Source organism: Salvelinus fontinalis, chromosome 18 (assembly GCF_029448725.1).
Source record: "Salvelinus fontinalis isolate EN_2023a chromosome 18, ASM2944872v1, whole genome shotgun sequence".
In the NCBI taxonomy this organism is placed as follows: Eukaryota; Metazoa; Chordata; class Actinopteri; order Salmoniformes; family Salmonidae; genus Salvelinus; species Salvelinus fontinalis.
This window is the reverse complement of record NC_074682.1, coordinates 3492303-3513795: the sequence shown is the minus strand read 5'-3', so window position 1 is coordinate 3513795 and position 21493 is coordinate 3492303. Positions and strand designations below refer to the sequence as shown.

The 21493-nt window shown below is 41.1% G+C and overlaps 1 protein-coding gene across 3 annotated transcripts in view; it reads right to left on the bottom strand.

The window, feature by feature from the left end:
• LOC129814818 (endoplasmic reticulum-Golgi intermediate compartment protein 3-like) overlaps positions 1-21493 on the bottom strand; it is a 38856-nt gene that overhangs the window by 6315 nt on the left and 11048 nt on the right. For 2 of the 3 annotated variants that reach the window (XM_055867877.1, XM_055867876.1), the window contains one exon: positions 17647-20075. The exons of the other annotated variant lie outside the window; for it this stretch is intronic. In XM_055867877.1, coding sequence (XP_055723852.1) covers positions 19996-20075 — 80 coding nt within the window. In that variant the 3' untranslated portion in view covers positions 17647-19995. Of the gene's footprint in view, positions 1-17646; positions 20076-21493 lie in introns of those variants that run through there. 3 annotated transcript variants of the gene reach the window in all.

Below are 21493 nucleotides of genomic sequence, written 5' to 3'. Positions count from 1 at the left end.
CATCAACTGCCCAATGAATTAACTACCTTTTCAGTCGCAATTTGCTTTTTTTCATTGAGCGAATGATTTGCATGATATGGTTTGTTCCAAGGTAGGCTGAAAAGCAATCTAGCTAACGTTATGGTTCAGATAACTTTGGCTGATGTTAGCATTCAGCTAACTAGCTAGCTAATTTAGCTAGTAAGTTAATATGTGAGGAGACCGCAGACATTTTGTTTAGCTTGCTACCTAGCTCTGTATAATATGAATGCCTTGTGTATTTCAAATCTTATCACTGATCTAGACAGGTGAGTGTCATCATAACACGCAGCACTTTGGGGAGGACACCCACTTGTCTCAAAAATTGAGGGGATTCGATTGATCTGGCACACGACCCGGGTTTTTCACCAGGTGAAAGTTGATTGCATTCGTTTTGGAACCGGGCTACCCACCGGCGTGAGCCAGGTGCCCCGTTCAAAGGCCACGGTGATGTCGGCTCAAAACAAAAGTGACATACCCTGTTAGGCGGGCTCTCCCGACGTCGGTACAAATATGACAACATCCAGCTCATGTGCAGGGCGCGAAATTCAAAAGCTATTTTTTAAAAATATTTAACTTTCACACATTAACAAGTCCAATACAGCATTTGAAAGATAAACATATTGTCAATCCAGCCAATATGTCTGATTTTTTTAATGTTTTACAGAGAAAACACCACATATATTTATGTTAGCTCACCACCAAATACAAAAGTGGACAGACACGTATGATTATGATGTATGAATTATGATTCAAGTAGCATGCACAAGCCAACCTAAATAACCTAAAACCAACCTAAAGAACCTAGAAAAAACTACCTCAGATGACAGTCCTATAACATGTTACACAATAAATCTATGTTTTGTTCATTAAATGTGCATATTTTAGCTATAAATCAGTTTTACATTACTGCTCCCATCATTGCTACAGCATAGCTACAGTCTGAAATCAGACGGGAGTAGCCAGAGAAAATACAGACACCAACGTCAGCTACTAATTACACCTCATAAAACATTTCAGAAAAACATATGGTGGATAGCTAATGAAAGACAAATATCGTGTGAATAGAGCCAATATTTCCAATTTTTGAAGTGTTTTACAGCGAAAACACAATATATCGTTATATTAGCTTACAACATTAGCTAGCATACGGCAGCATTGATTCTAGTCAAGCGCTAGCATAGCACAGTTCGACAGATATATGAAAAAGCATCCCAAATTGGGTCCTTATCTTTGTTGATCTTCCATCAGAATGTTGTAACGGGGTCCATTGTCCAGTAAAGTCTTTAGTTGGGTTCCAGAACGAAATATTTCCCTCTTTGGTTAGCAAGCACAACGGCCGTGCGGCGCTAATCTGTCTTTCTTCAAAAAATTCTTCTGTCGCATGACATCTAAAGTCCAGAATAAATTGCAATAATATAATTAAAGTATATTGAAAAAACATACTTTAGGATGATTTTGTGACATGTATCAAATAATATCGTAGGCAGAGGTCATATTCACCTTTAACGAGCGGATTCCAGGAGCCGAGTCCAGATTCTGCCTCGCGCCCGGAATTTTTTTTTAACTGCGCAGGTCTCACAAGAAGATGTGGTATTCAGTCCATGGAAGAGATATTCGACTCCTTTCAACTCTCACTTCCGCATTACACCCAGATGAAGGGGTATGACGTGTTTCTACGGTCCTAAGTGTCATGACCTTGTATAGACAAGGTCTTAAAGAGACACATCGCATTTTGGAAATCTCAATTCGGCTGGGAAAATGGCTGTAAAAATAGTTCTGTTCCACTTAGAGAAATAATTCAAACGTTTTTAGAAACTATAGACTGTTATCTATCCAATAGTAGTAAATATATGCATATTGTAAAATCAAAAATTTCTTAAGAGGCCGTTTGAAAATGTGCACATATTTTCCAGTTTTTTCAATATTCACCCTGCAGCCTGAAGAAGTTAAACACGTGGAGTAATGAGTTGGTTTCTGTTGTCACATGCAAAAGTGATTGTGTTTGATAAAAATGCCTTTTCTGCCTTCCCAATGGAAACTAGTAAGAAAAGTTAAACATATATTTTATGGAAAAGAGATGTATGTTTCTGGATGATGCAGCATGCTGCCTTGTTGACAACATGACTGAGTGGAGCAGATTACTGTTCGATTTGAGAAGGGCGCTCCTCCCTAACCGCTTTTCCCCGTTCATGTCACGGCCATAGACCAGTGCTACCTGGCTCAGCATAATCAAATCTGCCCAGTGAGAGAAGATTTTGCTCTAACAATCAAAATAAATATATTCAAAAATGGAAGGCAGCCAGGAGGAGGCCAGGTCAGGGGAACCATTCTAGCCAATGAGAGGGCAGATACGTGTATGAACAACCACAACGCTCCTTGCTATCTGGGATCTTTGGGATGCCCCCCCTTCTTTGAAGTCAACATATTAAATTGGTTAGGTAAGGGCTGGGGTTTATGGTCAGGACGTCCCGATTAGCACTAACAGAGACAACTCCGATATAAAGTGTTTTTTCGCAAAGTTTCCAGAATGCCACGTGTCCTACTTAAATCAGAACACTCCTAACAACCTTAGAATTACAATATATTCGATCAAATGAACCTCACCTAACAAATAAGCCATAAACATGTTTGTTGACCAAATTCAACCCTCTCATTGCCTTCCAAACAAAACTTTTTTTTTTTTTTTTACCACACCTGCTGGAGAAGACCGAGTTATCCCTCTCGCTTCGCCTCTCTTTCTGGATTACTTCATGGAGCAATTTTTTATTTAATTAAGAACCCCTGCAACTAGAAGTTTAGAGGATATGTGTTGAATTAAGGAAATATCTTGCCAATGAAAGGTTGGTCAAAGATTCTCTGCTACGCTTAACATTACCTACCCAATAATGCCTATCAGCCAGCTGGAACCATAATAATGGTCTGACGAGGCAATATTTTTAATAGCTAACATATATGGTACATTTGAGCTGCGAAGCAAGAATGTCACCCGAACCCTCTCTCAGCTCGTGACATTCCCGTTGCTAATGTGATTTGAAAAGCTTATGTACATGTGAAAATGATGTGATATTTCGACCCGGTACCAATGCTTCAACTCCCTTCAAGGAGAATAAGCTGTTAACGAGGACTTGCTGGCTCATGCTCAGTAAGCTTAAACTAATATGGGTGAGCTGAAAGAGTGGGTTAATGGGCCACCTAGATTCTGCTGTCGGACTGGCCCACTGAACCAGAGTAGCCTGTAGAACCCAAATAACTGACTTTGCTCACATCCTCAGCTTGGATAATGTAAGTGCCATAGCGCTGCTGTTTTCTCCCTAGCTACCTACAAAACTCACCATGGGCCAATTTGATATTTAAATGAATTGAAAAAAATGTATTACCACATTTCTTGCTGAAATGTACTGGATGGATTAATTTGACAAGCACAAGAGTTTTATTATATAGGCCACTTATGCCAAACATTGTCTTTTATCAATGGACCATGGGCTTAGATCTCCCATTATAGGCCTGTGAGAAAAGTTCAATGACATTTGTCTATCTATTCTCAATGTGTATGCCATTGCAATATAAAACACTGATGATCTTTCCACAAACGCTTGCCAAACAAATTCAGAGTCTAACTTTGCTTTCGGACTACCAATTAACGTGACAGGTTTGGACGATGGTTTGGGTTAGATCACTGGAACAAGCACATCAAAGGCCATAGACTGTGCTCTTTCCATTTGCCAAAAGTTTGTAGACTATATATGGAAAATAACATTTGAGTTATCATCATGTTATGAGAGAACAGAGACTACTTGTTCAAGCTGTTCCGAATCATTAGAAGGAGTTGTGAGAACACTGAGGGCCAATGATCTATATCATAGGAGGCTTCTCTTAGCTTGAGGTCTGTAACATCCTAACATTTTCTTGTCAGTGACTTACTAGTAGAGAAATGTTTCTTTCTGTGCAATGAATAAACTATTTTGGTGGTGGTGGGGGACTTAATTTTGGTGTACATTTCGGGCCCGTTTTTATGTGGTGGGCGCTATGTGTGGTATACATGTTTGTGGTATACATCAGAGAAACCAGTCTCTGTTGGGAATATATTAAAGTCTTAGGCCACTTGATAGCATTGCTGGCAGGCAGCTAACCCATCAATAGCTCCCATATGCCTATAGGAGGATATGGAGACACAATAGCACAGCTTGTTATAGGGTAGTAGCGCAAGATCATGTGAATCAAACATAGACTGTCATTGTTCCATTCTTTTTTCAACGGTTTAACAGAAACCATTTATTACAAAATGAACACAGACATTTGTTCACTGTACATCCTATACCTGGAACTCGACAATGTTGCAGAGTGAAATGCTGATTGTGCATATAGCTGTGTAGCAAGGGTGGGGTAGGCAGGAGTTGACATGACTTAGCAGACAAAGGCTACTGATCTTTGTTTGCACAATGTGAATAGAGAAAGTTATGATGGCTGACAGCTGGGATGAAGCAGTTGACATAATCATAGATAGGACATTGTAACGGCATTTACCGTACTATGGATCCCAGCCACATATAGGCCGATGTGCCTCACTTGCTACTACGGTCAGTCAGTGTGACCATGTCTTTGCAGTGAAACCTCAAGTATACACCCGACAACACGGGAGAGCGTGGATACGTTTCCCCACTTACGTTGGCCTTTGTGACTGTGGCCAAACTCTTTATGTTGAATAGACAACAATAAGCAGTGAGACAGTGATGTGCATTGTGTTGAGCTTATGAAGATGTAAAGGTCAAATACATTGTCACAATAAACACATACAAAAATATATATTTACCTTAATTTTAACAGGGAAGACATGTTGAGACCTAGGTCTCTTTTTCAAATACGCTGTGTGATACAACATAAATATTCACATTATACACAAATATATATATATACACTACCGTTCAAAAGTTTGGGGTCATTTAGAAATGTCCTTGTTTTTTAAAGAAAAACTTTTTTTTGGTACATTAAAATAACATCAAATTGATCAGAAATACAGTGTAGACATTGTTAATCTTGTAAATGACTATTGTAGCTGGAAACTGTAGCTTTCCAGCGGCAGGGTAGCCTAGTGGTTAGAGCGTTGGGCTAGTAACTGAAAGGTTGCAAGTTCAAATCCCCGAGCTGACAAGGTACAAATCTGTCGTTCTGCCCCTGAACAAGGCAGTTAACCCACTGTTCCTAGGCCGTCATTGAAAATAAGAGTTTGTTCTTAACTGACTTGCCTAGTTAAATAAAGGTTAAAAATGTAAGTTGCTCTGGATAAGAGCGTCTGCTAAATGACTTAAATGAAACTGCTGATTTTTAATGGAATATCTACATAGGTATACAGACGCCCATTATCAGCAACCATCACTCCTGTGTTCCAATGGCACGTTGTGTTAGCTAATCCAAGTTTATAATTTTAAAAGGCTAATTGATCATTAGAAAACCCTTTTGCAATTATGTTAACACAGCTGAAAACTGTTGTGCTTATTAAAGAAGCAATAAAACTGGCCTTTAGACTAGTTGAGTATCTGGAGCATCAGCATTTGTGGGTTCGATTACAGGCTCAAAATGTCCAGAAACAAAGAACTTTCTTCTGAAACTCGTCAGTCTATTCTTGTTCTGAGAAATGAAGACTATTCATGCGAGAAATTGCCAAGAAACTGAAGATCTCGTACAACGCTGTGTACTACTCCCTTCACAGAACAGATCAAACTGTCTCTAACCAGAATAGAAAGAGGAGTGGGAGGCCCCGGTACACAACTGAGCAAGAGGACGAGTACATTAGAGGGTCTAGTTTGAGAAACAGACGCCTCACAAGTCCTCAAATGGCAGCTTCATTAAATAGTACCCGCAAAACACCATTCTCAACGTCAACAGTGAAGAGGCGACTCCGGGATGCTGGCCTTCTAGGCAGAGTTGCAAAGAACTGGCCAATAAAAAGAAAAGATTAAGATGGGCAAAAGAACACAGACACTGGAGAGAGGAAGATTGAAAAAAAGTGTTATGGACAGACAAATCTAAGTTTGAGGTGTTCGGATCACAAAGAACATTCGTGAGACGCAGAAAAAATGAAAAGATGCTGGAGGAGTGCTTGACGCCATCTGTCAAGCATGGTGGAGGCAATGTGATGGTCTGGGGGTGCTTTGGTGGTGGTAAAGTGGGAGATTTGTACAGGGTAAAAGGGATCTTGAAAGGCACACAGTACTACATAGAGCCATGACTACATGGAACTCTATTCCATATCAACTTTACTGACGCAAGCAGTAAAATTAGATTTAAAAAACAGCGGGGACTGTGACGCAACACAAACATCGGCGCACACACACACACACACACACACACACACACACACACACACACACACACACACACACACACACACACACACACACACACACACACACACACACACACACACACGATAACATCCGCAATACACATACACATGGATTTAGTACTGTAGATATGTGGTAGTGGTGGAGTCTAGGCCTGAGGGCACAGAGTGTGTTGTGAAATCTGTGAATGTATTGTAATGTTTTAAGATTGTATAAACTTTCTTAATTTTGTAAATACAAAATACAAAAGGCACATGAAAGCCCTCTTGGAGTTTGCCAAAAGGCACCTAAAGGACTCTCAGACCATGAGAAACAATTCTCTGGTTTGATGAAACCAAGATTGAACTCGCCGTCTCTTCTGCGTTCCCTGATATGGCTGTCAAGGTGGCGCAGATGAGGAGCGAGGAGGAGGGGGTCGAGAAGGAAGGGGTTTGAGATGAAAACCACCAGCTAACATTTATGTTCTTTCAAAGACATCTCCCATTTCAACATCGTTGGCCTCAAGGGATCTGCTATGGGCAGAGGTTCAGGGGAAATGGGTTGTGTCCCCTGTGGCTTTGTGATAGGGGGCTGTGTGGAGGGCACAGACACCCCTACGGAGTGATCCAGGCTCTTCCTTTACAGATTACTACACTGGATTTCCTTATCTCTTTGGCGGCAGCATGCAACTGATTCTTCTTGAGAAATTAAGCACAAGTAAATAGGTCCACACATTTGTCCATTGGAATCTGCTTTCTCCAAAGGAGACAGAGAAATATTAATTATTTCTTGAAGAATTTCACTTATGAAAACTATCATCTTGACCCCATGGACTGTCAGTTCCTCCATTGCGCCATCTATGAATTTGTGAATGGTTACATTTCTCAAGCTCCAGCCCGTAACTTCATAGCAAACAATGTGGGTTGTTAATGTCAATATATGAGCCAGCAATTCTTGTTGGCTCGCAGTGCGTAAGATTCTGTCTAAATGTCTAAAATGAACACTTTTGTTGAACTTCATGTCTATGGTGGTACTGTTACTATGATAGGGGAAGCGCACAGGACAGGAAAAAATAGTAATTCATGACTAAGTCAAGAGGAAGGAAGGGTCGCAACTGTTACAAATGACATTTTCGCTTCCTTTTTTGCCTAACATAGGCTACATCTTAAAAGAACAGGACCTTTCAAATGTGTCAAACGACTCAAGAAGTACCATCTATAGGCCTCACACATTTTCCTAGGGTTCATAAGATGTTACATGTAATGATTTGTTTTATCATGTAATGTGCAACTCACATTACATTTAAACAGTATGGCTTTATGGTGCTTATCCAGAGCAAAGAACATAGACAGTTATTAATGCTTTGAAAAAAAGACAATTATTATAGATTCAAGTCTTTATAAACTCTTTGGTATGCAGCATCTTGATATTGTTGTTGACTTGTTATTCAGCAAAGTATTTTTTTCACCCAGTTGTAAAATCTCAGTCTTAGCTCAAAATGAATTATTATGATCATTTGTAAACAGTTGTGACAAATGAGGAGATCGGTCATCTGTGTGAAAGGTCAGTGTACACCATGTGTCAAGCCGTGTTAGTGACCACTCCTACTACCTTCTATCATGGAGAGACACCACAAGAGGAATAGAGGGTGTACAGTGTTGGAATGAGAAACAGACCCCTGACTCATTCGAGGGTCAGCACGCGCACACACGCGCGCGCGCACACACGCACATACACACACACACAGGGGCTACAGTTGCTGAGCGCAACATCTGTTTCTGTGCACTTGGAGTGTGTGGATACTTTCTGAAGGCGCAGTAATATTGACAGTATTGTGAAAAAGTATTTGCCCCCTTTCTGATTTTCTCTATTTTTGCATATATTTTTTTTATACTGAATGTTATCAAATCTTCAACCAAAACCTAATATTAGATAAAGGGAACATGAGTTTACAAATAACAACAAAAAAGAAGTATACTTATTTGATTTATTTAATAAACCACATTATGCAACACCCAATGCCCCTGTGTAAAAAAGTAATTACCACCTTAGACTCAATAACGGGTTGTGCCACCTTTAGCTGTAATGACTGCAACCAAACACTTCCTGTAGTTGTTGATCAGTCTCTCACATCACCGTGGAGGAATTTTGGCCCACTCTTCCATGCAGAACTGCTTTAACTCAGTAACATTTGTGAGTTTTCAACCATGAACTGCTCGTTTCAAGTCCTGCCACAACATCTCAATTGGGATTAGGTCTGGACTTTGACTAGGCCATTCCAAAACGTCAAATATGTCGCTTTTTAGCCATTTTCATGTAGACTTGATTGTGTGTTTTGGATCATTGTCATGTTTCATGACCCAGCTGCACTTCAGCTTCAGCTCACAGGCGGATGGCCTGGCATTCTCCTGTAGAATTCTCTGAAACAGAGCAGAATTCATGGCTCCTTCTATTAAGGCAAGTCGTCCAGGTCCTAAGGCAGCAAAGCATCCCTAAGCCATCACACTACCAGCACCATGCTTGATCGTTGGTATGAGTTTCTTACTGTGGAATGCAGTGTTTGATATAATTAGACCCATCTCGTCCAAAGAAGACATACTGATGAATCAACTAATTCATAAATGTGTTAGTTGGCAGGCATATTGATTGAGGTACAGTGGCTTCAGAAAATGTAGACTTTTCCCACATTTTGGTGTGTTACAGCCTGAATTTAAAATGGATTTTGTGTCACTGGCCTATACACAATACACCATAAGGTCAAAGTGGAATTAGGTATTTAGAATTCTTTTTTTTTTAAACGAAAAGCTGAAATGTCTTGAGTCAATGAGTATTCAACCCCTATGTTATGGCAAGCCTAAATATATTCAGGAGTAAAAATATGCTTCACAAGTCACATAATATATTGCATGGAATCAGTCTATGTGCAATAATAGTGTTTAACGTGATTTTTTGGTGGGTTTAACAAAATACTAACCTAAATGACAGAGTGAAAAGAAGGAAGCCTGTACAGAATACAAATATTCCAAAACATGCATCCTGTTTGCAATAAGGCACACACAATATGTGGCAAAGACATTAACTTTATGTCCTGAATACAAAGCGTTATGTTTGGGGCAAATCCAATACAACACATCACTGGGTACCACTCTTCATATTTTCAAGCATGTGGCTGCATCATGTTATGAGTATGCTTGTCATCTGCAAGGACTAGGGAGGTTCTTATAAAGGTTTTTATAAAAAGAAACGGAATAGAGCTAAGCACAGGCAAAATCCTAGAGTAAAACCTGGTTCAGTCTGCTTTCCACTAGACACTGGGAGACAAATTCCCCTTTCAGCAGGACAATAACCTAAAACACAAGGCCAAATATACACTGGAGTTGCTTACCAAGAAGACATTGAATGTTCTGAATGTTATGTACAGTTTTGATTTAAATCGGCTTGAAAATCTATGGCAAGACTTGAAAATGGCTGTCTAGTAATGATCAACAACCAACTTGCGTGAGCATGAATAATTTTTTTAAGAATAATGTACAAATGTTGTACAATCCAGGTGTGCAAAGCTCTTAGAGAGCCAGAACGACTCACAGATGTAATCACTGATTCTAACATGTATTGACTCAGGGGTGTGAATGTGTAACAGTATAACTTTAGTACGTCCCCTCGCCCCGACCTCGGGCGCGAACCAGGGACCCTCTGCACACATCAACAACAGTCACCCACAAAGCGTCGTTACCCATCGCTCCACAAAAGCCGCGGCCCTTGCAGAGCAAGGGGAAACCCTACATCTAGGTTTCAGAGCAAGTGACGTAACTGATTGAAACGCTACTAGCGCGTACCCGCTAACTAGCTAGCCATTTCACATCCGTTACACTCACCCCCCTTTCAACCTCCTCCTTTTCCGCAGCAACCAGTGATCCGGGTCAACAGCATCAATGTAACAGTATAACTTTAAACCGTCCCCTCGCCCCGACACGGGCGCGAACCAGGGACCCTCTGCACACATCAACAACGTTCGCCCACGAAGCATCGTTACCCATCGCTCCACAAAAGCCACGGCCCTTGCAGAGCAAGGGGAAACCCTACATCTAGGTTTCAGAGCAAGTGACGTAACTGATTGAAACGCTACTAGCGCGTACCCGCTAACTAGCTAGCCATTTCACATCCGTTACAAATGCTTAAGTAAATTAGATACTTTTCTATATATAGTGCATGTGGACACACCTTCGAATGAGTGGATTTGGCTATTTCAGTCACACCTGTTGCTGACAGGTGTATAAAATCGAGCAAACAGCCATGCAATCTCCATAGACAAACATTGGCAGTAGAATGGCCTTACTGAAGAGCTCAGTGACTTTCAACGTGGCACCGTCATAGGAATGGAAGGTCCCCGCAGCAATGTAACAACATCTAGTGGAAAGCCTTCCCAGAAGAGTGGAGGCTGTTATAGCAGAAAAGCGGGGACCACCTCCATATTAATGGTCAATGACTTTTCAATGAGATGTTCAACAAGCAAGTGTCCACATAATTTTGGTCATGTAGTGTATTTCGGTTTTTAATTTTAATTAATTTGCTAATATTTCTACATGTTTTTACTTGTCATTATGGAGTATTGTGTTTAATCCATTTTGAATTCAGGCTGTAACACAACAAACTGTGGAATAAGTCAAGTAGTATGAATACTTTCTGGAGGCACTATATATTTCCTTTTGGAGTTATAAATATTCTAGAACATTTAGGGTGAGGGCACTGTTCCCATACTGCTCCCAGTACACACCCACGCACTCACGCATGCACAAACACTGTTCCCAAACAACTATTAGCCAAATGCACACACAGAGTGATAGAGAAACAGCGCTCATGGGGGAGAGATGGAGAAAAGGGGATGAAGACAGACAGACAGGGCTGCAGGGGAGGTCACATGGATTACACATGTGTGATGATGAGGGAGAAAGTGGAAAAAAAAAGGTCTGTAGGAGTTTTGGCAAGTAAAGGGAGTTTTCTGTGAATTCTAAAGGGAATATTACTAGGAACTCTGCAACTGTGGCGAGAGAAAGGGGGGAGCAGAGAACGAAAGAGGAAGCGTGGGGTGGGGGGAGCAGAGAGAGGGAGAGAGGTTAATAGTAGTGGAAGAACTCAGTCGGGACCAATGCCATAGTATTTATTTTTAGGACTGCACTAACATAGATAGACGGAGAGAAATAATGAGGGAAAAGAGAGGGGGGGGGGAGGAAGAGAGGGAATGGAGAGCTGTTCCAGATGCCAGAGGAGTCTTATGACTGTATGTTCAGCGTGGCACATAGCTGCCTGGTGTAATGCGAGACCTCGCCATGTAGGGCAGAGCACTGGCAAGGAACCATACTAGTCAGTTGGTGCCAGCACTTGACCCAAAACCTGACACCATGCGTGCCAGCGACATTCACAACCCCAGTCATTCATTGGGTGAAGTTCTGAGAAACACTGAGGCCAGTCTTATATGGCAAACTGCAGCTGCTCGTGAGTGTCACGTGAAATGTAACAGCGTATGTGCTGCAACAGCGGCCCGATGAAATATGGTTTGCCAATGGAACTATGCACATAGGAGCTTTGAACTCAATTTGTTTATTACAAGCTTAGAATTTTAATTATGGGTTATCAATAAAAAATTATATTGGCAGCGACGTAAACTGAAATGACGGATGTACTTGATGACAGAAATTGATTGAATATCAATCATTCATACGAATACGTATAACATGTGTCCGATAACAATCAAATGCACGGAAAGCTGGATGGAATTCTGTTTAAAAAAGTCCTCTGGGAGTCAGAAGATTTATTGTGAGAGTTCACCTGAGTTCCTCCAGGAATGGGAGGGACAGGGAGCTCAAATTCTGATGACCCACTGAACTCCTGGCATTTCACAGCCTATTTCACACAGAGAGAAGGGAGGTCCACAGGACTCTCTGGCCTAGTACTGCTGGATACTCTAGCCTTGCTATGTGGTTCCAAATGATGCTAAAAATTAATCCTCTTTAGCATTTTGCCTTAGCTTTCCATTTTTAAGTTGCTTAAGAAGAGTTAGCTCAAATACCAATAAGTTAATAGGCATTTGAACTTACTCTTATGCAACATAAAAATATGACATACTTGGCTCCTATAAGTAGCATAGGCCATTTACGAATGCCCTCCATCTCACATAAAAACTGCATCCATGTCAAAGTTGTTCTTAAATGTAGGACGCTAATATGGTAAAAAGATGTCAAAATGGATCAACTGAGGCTCTTCTCTGCCTATAGAAAGCAGTTAGTTGTTTTAAATAAATCAATATAAAGAATGGGGGGAAATGGAAAGCTGTAAGCGCTCTCAGAACAGGCTCGCTCATAAACTTTCCTACTTTTGTACCTAATTGCAGACTGTATCGCGATTGTAATTCACTGCCATAGGAGGTTGGAGTCATTTTATGCTTCCAAAATGGCACCCTTATTGCCTACATAGTACACTACTTTTGACCAGTGTGCACATAGCCTGTCTTCTCTTGAGAGCCAGGTGTGCCTTTCTCAATAGCAAGGCTATGCTCACTTGAGTCTGTACATAGTCAAAGATTTCCTTATTTTTTGGTCACAGTGCTCAGGTATTCTGCCACTGTGTACTCTCTGTGTAGGGCCAAATAGCATTCTAGTTTGCTCTGTTTTTTTGTAAATAATGATATTTTTGTTTTCTCGTGATTTGGTTGGGTCTAATTGTGTTGCTGTCCTGGGGCTCTGTGGGGTCTGTTTGTGTTTGTGAACAAAGCCCCGGACCTTCTCCAGGCTCTTCTCCAGGTTCATCTCTCTGTAGGTGATGGCTTTGTTATAGAAGGTTTGGGAATTGCTTCCTTTTAGGTGATTGTAGAATTTAACATCTCTTTCCTGGATTTTTATCATTAGCAGGTATCAGCCTAATTCTGCTCTGCATGCATTATTTGGTGTTTTACATTGTACACAGAGGATTTTTTTTGCAGAATTCTGCATGCAGTCTCAATTTGGTGTTTTTCCCATTTTGTGAATTATTGGTTGGTGAGCGGACCTCAGACCTCACAACCATAAAGGGCAATATGTTCCATAACCGATTCAAGTATTTTTTTGGTATGTGGAATTTTATGTTCCTTTTGATGGCATAGTAGGCCATTTTTGCCTTGGATCTCAGAACGTTAACTTTCTGGAAGTTACCCGTGGTGCTGATGTTTAGGCTGAGGTTTGTATTGTTTTTTGTGTGCTCTAGGGCAACAGCGTCAAGTTAGAATTTGTATTCTTGGTCCTGGCAACTAGACCTTTTTTGGATCACCATTATCTTTGTCTTACTGAGATTTACTGCCAGTGCCCAGGTCTGACAGAATCTGCGCAGAAGATCTAGGTGCTGCTATAGGCACTCCTTGGTTGGGGACAGAAGCACCAGATCATCAGCAAACAGTAGACATTTGACTTCAGATTCTAGTATGGTGAGGCCAGGTGCTGCAGACTGTTCTGGTGCCCTCGCCAATTCGTTGATATAAATGTTGAAGATGGGTGGGGCTTAAGCTGCATCCCTGTCTCACCCCTCGGTCCTGTGGAAAGAAATGAGTGTTGTTTTGCCAATTTTAACCGCACTTGTTTGTGTAGATTGATTTTATAATGTCGTATGTTTTTCTCAACACCACTCTCTCCCCCACTCATGCACATACCCAAGATCATTAGCCAATCAATAAAGCTTTGTATCATCCATTGTTTCATTTCTGGCCTGAATGCCCCCTTACATCCCTGAAAAAAAAAAACAATGCAACACTGCAATCAATGAGGAATGCATTGAGCATTAAGGGTAAGTAAGCTGTTTTTAAATGTTTACCCCCCACTACCTCTCTGTCTTTTCTCTCTCTCTTTTTGAACCCACTGCCCTTTGTTTTGAAGACTGCATAATCTGTGGTCTGGTCACTTTGTGTAGTCCCCCATCTGGGGACTTATTCAAGATTAGCCTCATAGATTACAAAGATGCCCAAAGTCAAATAGCACTTTAAATGCAATTTGATTCCCCTGGAAGATCTATTGTCATAGCGATGCTCGTCATGGATCCAAATCCTTGTCATAGATTTCCAATGTTGTAAGCGCTTGATATGCAGCACTCGTCCAGGCAGGACGTTTGTTGTTGTTCATCTGAAGGCCACAATCACCTCCGCTATAAAATGACTGGCCAGTGAACTAGCGTTTGCACGGCTCCTGCAGTAAAGAATCGTTGTACTACTGAGTGCACATTTGATTTATTTAACTGTAACACTGGAGCTAGATGCTGAGTTTCTGGTTTAGGAAACATACAGATGGCATAGATTTTCTTGTGGCTCACTCTTCTACATTTCCTAAATGAAAACAAAAGAGTATGACTAACTAACTGGAGAGGACCACTAACCCGTAGAGGCACCTTTACATTTTCATTCATTCACGAGGCCCCATTTAGCCTAGTGTTAATGTTAAGTGTAGGCCATACATTGCTCATCTGTTCAAAGAAATGGTCATATTTATTTCTTTGTGAGTGTATTCAGTTGCTCCGTGTGATATTGGGTAACATAGCTGTGAAAGTGATGTCTCGTGTCTGTCACAGGGAAGTGACTGAAGTCAAAGTGACTGAAGTCAGCAAAACCCTACACATAGGCTTATACCTTCCCTTCCTTCCTCCGTCCTCTATGCATTAGAGCTGTAGTTCTCAACCTGGGATATTAGTACCCCTGGGGGTACCTGGCCTAACCACAGGGGTTACATGGGAATAGACATAAAGTCGAAGGATCAGTGGCACACGAGGGGGTACTTTGGGCAGAACAAAATGTGATTGGGGGTTCTGGTACCAAAAGATGTGGCGAACCACTGCCTATTGAGTGTCCATTTCAAATATTGCTCACCGAATCCTTCCGTAGACATGCCTATTCTCCCTCACAGTCCAAATACGCCGGCAATGATGGGCATGAGCCAGATTCACTGACATGGCCTTTCCTTTCACCAGACTGTGGGTCATACGGCTCCCAGCTAAGCTGGAAAAAAACATCCGCAGCTTTTCAAAGCTGTTTGCTTTGAGCCCCTCGTGCTCTTGTGTGGATGATTGCATCACAATCCAGTCGACAGGATGTGGGAGTTACCGAGCAACGGAAAAGCAATACCAGCTGTAGACTCCCCAGGAAATTAGTATTGTCTGAGTGTAACTAAGGAATAATGCACGTATTCAGGCATATTGTGTCAAAATTAGGCCCTGTATAAAAAAACAAGGCTTTCAAGAGCAAAATGGGCCATAGATACGTGGCCGTGACACATATACAGGAAGTTACTCACAATAATGTTATTCAGCTGTTATTACCACAATTACTAGTGTACTCAGGAGTATATTAAGACCTGGGACTCCCCCTTGTGGCTGAAAGGTTACACCTCAGACCAACTGGAATGGATATTGAGCAGTAGGCTACTTACACAAAGACGTAATTGTGAGGCCGCCACTATAGTCAGATATCATTTGGTTTGTAATCTCCTCGTCCCAAGGCTATTCCACATGAGCTTGGAGGAAGTCTCGTGCAGAAGAATAATCACTGACATTCCAGAGATCAGTACAGCAACATAGACTTCAGTGTTTTGTCAATTTGTCAAAACCCAGAAGAGTGATGGTATCAAATTCAGTATGTGTGATCAACAAGAAACCCCTAACCCAAATAAGTGGTCCCCTTCAGCTATATACAGCATCATTCATTCTATGGAGAAAGATGTTTCACAAAGACCCTTCATTTCTCAAGTGTTCAAGATCTCAGATCTATACTACCTTTCAAAAGTTTGGGGTCACTTAGAGATGTCCTTGTTTTTTTATAGAAAAGCAATTTTTTTTGTCCAAAATAACTAATTGATCAGAAATACAGTATAGACATTGTTAATGCTGTAAATGACTATTGTAGCTGGAAACAGACAATTTTTTATGGAATACCTACATAGGCGGACAGAGGCCCATTATCAGCAACCATCAAGTTAATTGATCATTAAAAAAAAACTTTTACAATTTTGTTAGCACAGCTGAAAACTGTTGTTCTGATTAAAGCAATAAAACTGGCCTTCTTTAGACTAGTTGAGTATCTGGAGCATCAGCATTTTGGGGTTTGATACAGGCACAAAATGGCCAGAAACGAAGGCTATTCCATGCGAGAAATTGCAAAGAAACTGAAGATCTCGTACAACGCTGTGTACTACTCCCTTCACAGAACAGCACAAACTGTCTCTAACCAGAATAAAAAGAGGAGTGGGAGGCCCCGGTGCACAACAGAGCAAGAGGACAAGTACATTAGAGTGTCTAGTTTGAGAAACAGATGCCTCACAAGTCCTCAACTGGCAACTTCATTAAATAGTACCCGCAAAACACCAGTCTCAACGGCAACAGTGAAGAAGCGACTCCGGGATGCTGGCCTTCTAGACAGAGTTGCAAAGAACTGGCCAATAAAAATAAATGCTTACGATGGGCAAAAGAACACAGACACTGAACAGAGGAACTCTGCCTAAAAGGCCAGCATACCGGAGTCACCTCTTCACTGTTAAGATGTGTTTTGCGGGTACTATTTAAAGAAGCTGCCAGTTGAGGACTTTTGAGGCGTCCGTTTCTCAAACTAGACACTAATGAACTTGTCCTCTTGCTCAGTTGTGCACCGGGGCCTCCCACTCCTCTTTTTATTCTGGTTAGAGACAGTTTGTGCTGTTCTGTGAAGGGAGTAGTACACAGCGTTGTACGAGATCTTCAGTTTCTTTGGAATTTCTCACATGGAATAGCCTTCATTTCTCAGAACAAGTATAGACTGATGAGTTTCAGAAGAAAGTTTTGTTTCTGGCCATTTTGAGCCTGTAATCGAACCCACAAATGCTGATGCGCCAGATACTCAACTAGTCTAAAGGCCAGTTTTATTGCTTCTTTAATCAGAACAGTTTTTAGCTGCGCTAACATAATTGCAAAAGGTTTTTCTAATGATCAGTTAGCCTTTTAAAATGATAAACTTGGATTAGCTAACATGCCATTGGAACACAGGAGTGATGGTTGCTGATAATGGGCCTCTGTACGCCTATGTAAATTTAATTTAAAAAATCAGCCGTTTACAGTTACAATTGTCATTTACAACATTAACAATGTCTACACTATTTCTGATCAATTTGATGTCATTTTAAATAGACAATAATAGACAATAATAATAAAAAGGACATTTCTCTAAGTGACCCCATACTTTTGAACGGTAGTGTATATTTTACTCAGTTGTTCCATGGACAGGAATTTTACAGAGGACACTGTACACAAAATGTCACAAATTACTACATTACAGGCTGGTGTATTCAACATTTATTTTGTCATTTTAAAAACCGTTGAGGATTCTCAAAATATAAATACATCTCTCCCACACACACAGAAAATAGGCTGTACACATGCGCTCACACACACACACTTTCCCTCAACCCCACACACTTTCACTCAACACAGGCCCCTGAATTGGATCTCAAAATGTGCAATCACAACAAAAGAACAATAAACTGCATCATCTGGTCTCCTTAAGTAGTCCTCTCAACGACGGTCAGAGATTCCATCAATCTGGGGTGTATTCACTAGGAACCAAACGAGACAAAACTGGGAGGACCTAAATTCATTTTCAAATAAGACTTTTGTTTGTTGCAAAAAGTTTTCTATAGCAAAATTTTACACTAATGAATACACCCTTTAACACATTAAAAAACACATTCGTCCTGCCCCGGTCTGTCATAGAAAATTATTATGTAAGTGAAGGGTCCATGATTGATCAAAGAGATTAGAAATTAAAGGGATGGGATAAACATGTCAACGACAGTACATTTAGGGTAGATGAGAATGGCAAAAAGGTATACACACTGAACAAAAATAAGCGCAACATGTAAAGTGTTGGTACCATGTTTCATGAGCTGAAATACAATATCCCAAAAATAAGCACAAAAAGCTTATTTCTCGCAAATTTTGTGCACAAATGTGTTTACATCAATGTTTGTGAACATTTCTCCTTTGTCAAGATAATCCATCCACTTGACAGGTGTGGCATATCAAGAAGCTGATTAAACAGCATGATCATTACACAGGTAAAACTTGTGCTGGGGAAAATGAAAGGCCACTCTAAAAATGTGCACTTTTGTCACATTATACAATACCACAGATCTCTCAAGTTGAGGGAGTGTGCAATTGGCATGATGACTGCAGGAATGTCCACCAGAGCGGTTGCCAAAGAATTTAATGTTTTAGAGAATTTGGCAGTACATCCGACCGGCCTCGCAACCACGTGTAACCACGCCAGCCCAGGACCTCCACATCCAGCTTCTTCACCTGTGGAATCGTCTGACACCCAGCCACCCAGACAGCTGATGAAACTGTGGGTTTGCACAACTGAAGAATTTCTGCACAAACTGTTTGAAACCGTCTCAGGGAAGCTCATCTGCATGCGCGTCATCCTCACCACGGTCTTGACCTGACTGCAGTTTGTCGTTGTAACTGACTTCAGTGGCCACTGGCACGCTGGAGAAGTGTGCTCCTCATGGATGAATCCCGATTTCAACTGTACCAGGCAGATGGCAGACAGCGTGTATGGCGCTATGTGGGTGAGTGGTTTGCTGAGTGCCCCATGGTGGCGGTGGGGTTATGGTATAGGCAGGCATAAGCTACAGACAACAACTGCATTTTAAAGCTCTGATGAAGACCTTGAGGCTGATACATAAAGCTTAATAAAGAGCAGTGACACTAGCAAGAACATTGCGCAGGTTTCTTCTTTTTTCTCACCGTAGGCAAGTTGAATGTCATGACAAGATTCTGAGGTCCATTGTCACACCATTCATCTCATGTTTCAGCATGATAATGTACAGCCCCATGTCACAAGGATCTGTACACAATTCCTGGAAGCTGAACATGTCCCAGTTCTTCCATGGCTTGCACTCAGACATGTCACCCGTTGTGCATGTTTGGGATGCCCTGGATCAACGTTTAAGACAGCGTGTTCCAGTTCCTGCCAATATCCAGTAACTTTGCATAGCTATTGAAGAGGAGTGGGACAACGTTCCACAGACTGCAATCAACAGCTTGATCAACTCTATGCGAAGGAGATGTCGCTCTACATGAGGCAAATGGTGGTCACACCATATACTGACTGGTTCTGATCCACGCCCCTACCTATTTTTAAGGTATCTCTGACCAGATGCATATCAGTATTCCCAGTCATGTGAAATCCAGATTAGCGCCTAATGAATTTATTTCTATCGACCTTTTTCCTTATATGTACTGTAACTCAGTACAATCTTTGAAATTGTTCCATGTTGTGTTTATATTTGTTACGTGTATATGGGAACCAACTGATAGATATACAATGTGCTAGGATTGGGGATGAATCAAATGTGATCAAAAACATCTGTTAAATCCCTCTTCTGTCCAGTGATTCGGTATTTCATTATTTGTATGGACAAGGGATGTAAAAACAAACAACAAAAAAAACTAATGGGAGACTTTGCGGTCAAATTTCCTTTCCATACGGAGGGAGATTATTCAGATTTTTGTTTATTGCCATGTTAGTTAGCGTCAGTTTGTAGTCACTTCCCTTTTACAGATAGGCTCTTCTGGAGAATGATGAACAGTCTGGTTTGCTCTTGTGCAAAACACTCCACTAAGATGCCTTGCCCAGTTCAATCTTCTTCTGGATGGCTTTTGCCGAGTGGTATATCAACGAATCAATTAGTCCAGCCACTGGGAAAAAGATACAAGATAAAGCAAATAACAAATCTAGTTGCGCCACTGTCCATATGGCTCATTCCAACAAACTGTACTACAGTGCCTTGCAAAAGTATTTCACCCCCCCTTGGTATTACTCCTATTTTGTTGCATTATAACCTGTAATTTAAATGCTTTTTTTATTTGGATTTCATGTAATGGACATATACAAAATAGTCCAAATTGGTGAAGTTAAAACAAATTACTAGTTAAAAAAAACAACAAAAAAACACAGAAAAGTGGTACGTGCATATGTATTCACCCCCTTTGCTATGAAGCCCCTAAATAAGATCTGGTGCAACCAATTACCTTCAGAAGTCACAGAATTAATTAAATAAAATCCACCTGTGTGCAATAAAAAAATGAAACACACATGTTCTGAAAAGGCCCCCCCAGAGTCTGCAACACCACTAAGCAAGCAGCACCATGAAGACCAAGGAGCTCTCAAAACAGGTCAGGGTCAAAGTTGTGAAGTACAGATTGGGGTTGGTTTAAAAAAAAAAAAGAAATACATTTTTTTCCAGAATCTTTGAACATCCCACATTAAATCCATTATTAAAAAAATTGAAAGAATATGGCACCACAACAAACCTGCCAAGAGAGGGCCGCTCACCAAAACTCACTGACCAGGCAAGGATGGCGTTTATCAAAGAGGCAACAACAGACCAAAGATATCTCCGCTGTGGAGCTTTGTAGCTCCTTCAGGGTTTGGACCACTTTAAGCCGTACACTCCAGAGCTGGGCTTTACAGAAGAGTGGCCTGAAAAAAAGCCATTGCTTAAAGACAAAAAAAATGAGAAAACACATTTGGTGTTGCCCAAAATGCGTGTGGGATACTCCCCAAACATATGGAAGAAGGTACTCTGGTCAGATGAGACTAAAAATGAGCTTTTTGCCATCAAGGAAAAAGCTATGTCTGGCACAAACCCAACACCTCTCATCACCCCAGTGAAGCGTGGTGGCAGCATCATGCTGTGGGGATGTTTTTCATCGGCTGGGACTGGGAAACTGGTCAGAATTGAAGGAATGATGGATAGCGCTAAATACAGGGAAATTCTTGAGGGAAACCTGTTTCAGTCTTTCAGAGATTTGAGAGTGGGAAGGAGGTTCACCTTCCAGCAGGACAATGACCCTAAGCATACTGTTAAAGCAACACGAGTGGTTTAAGGGAAAACATTTAAATGTCTTGGAATGGCCTAGTCAAAGCCCAGACCTCAATCTAATTGAGAATCTGTGGTATGACTTGAAGATTGAACCCATCCAACTTGAAGGAGCTGGAGCAGATTCTCCTTGAAGAATGTCCATAACTCCCAGTAGCTAGATGTGCCAAGCTTATAGAGACATACCCCAAGAGACTTGCAACTGTAATTGCTGCAAAAGGTGGCTCTACAAAA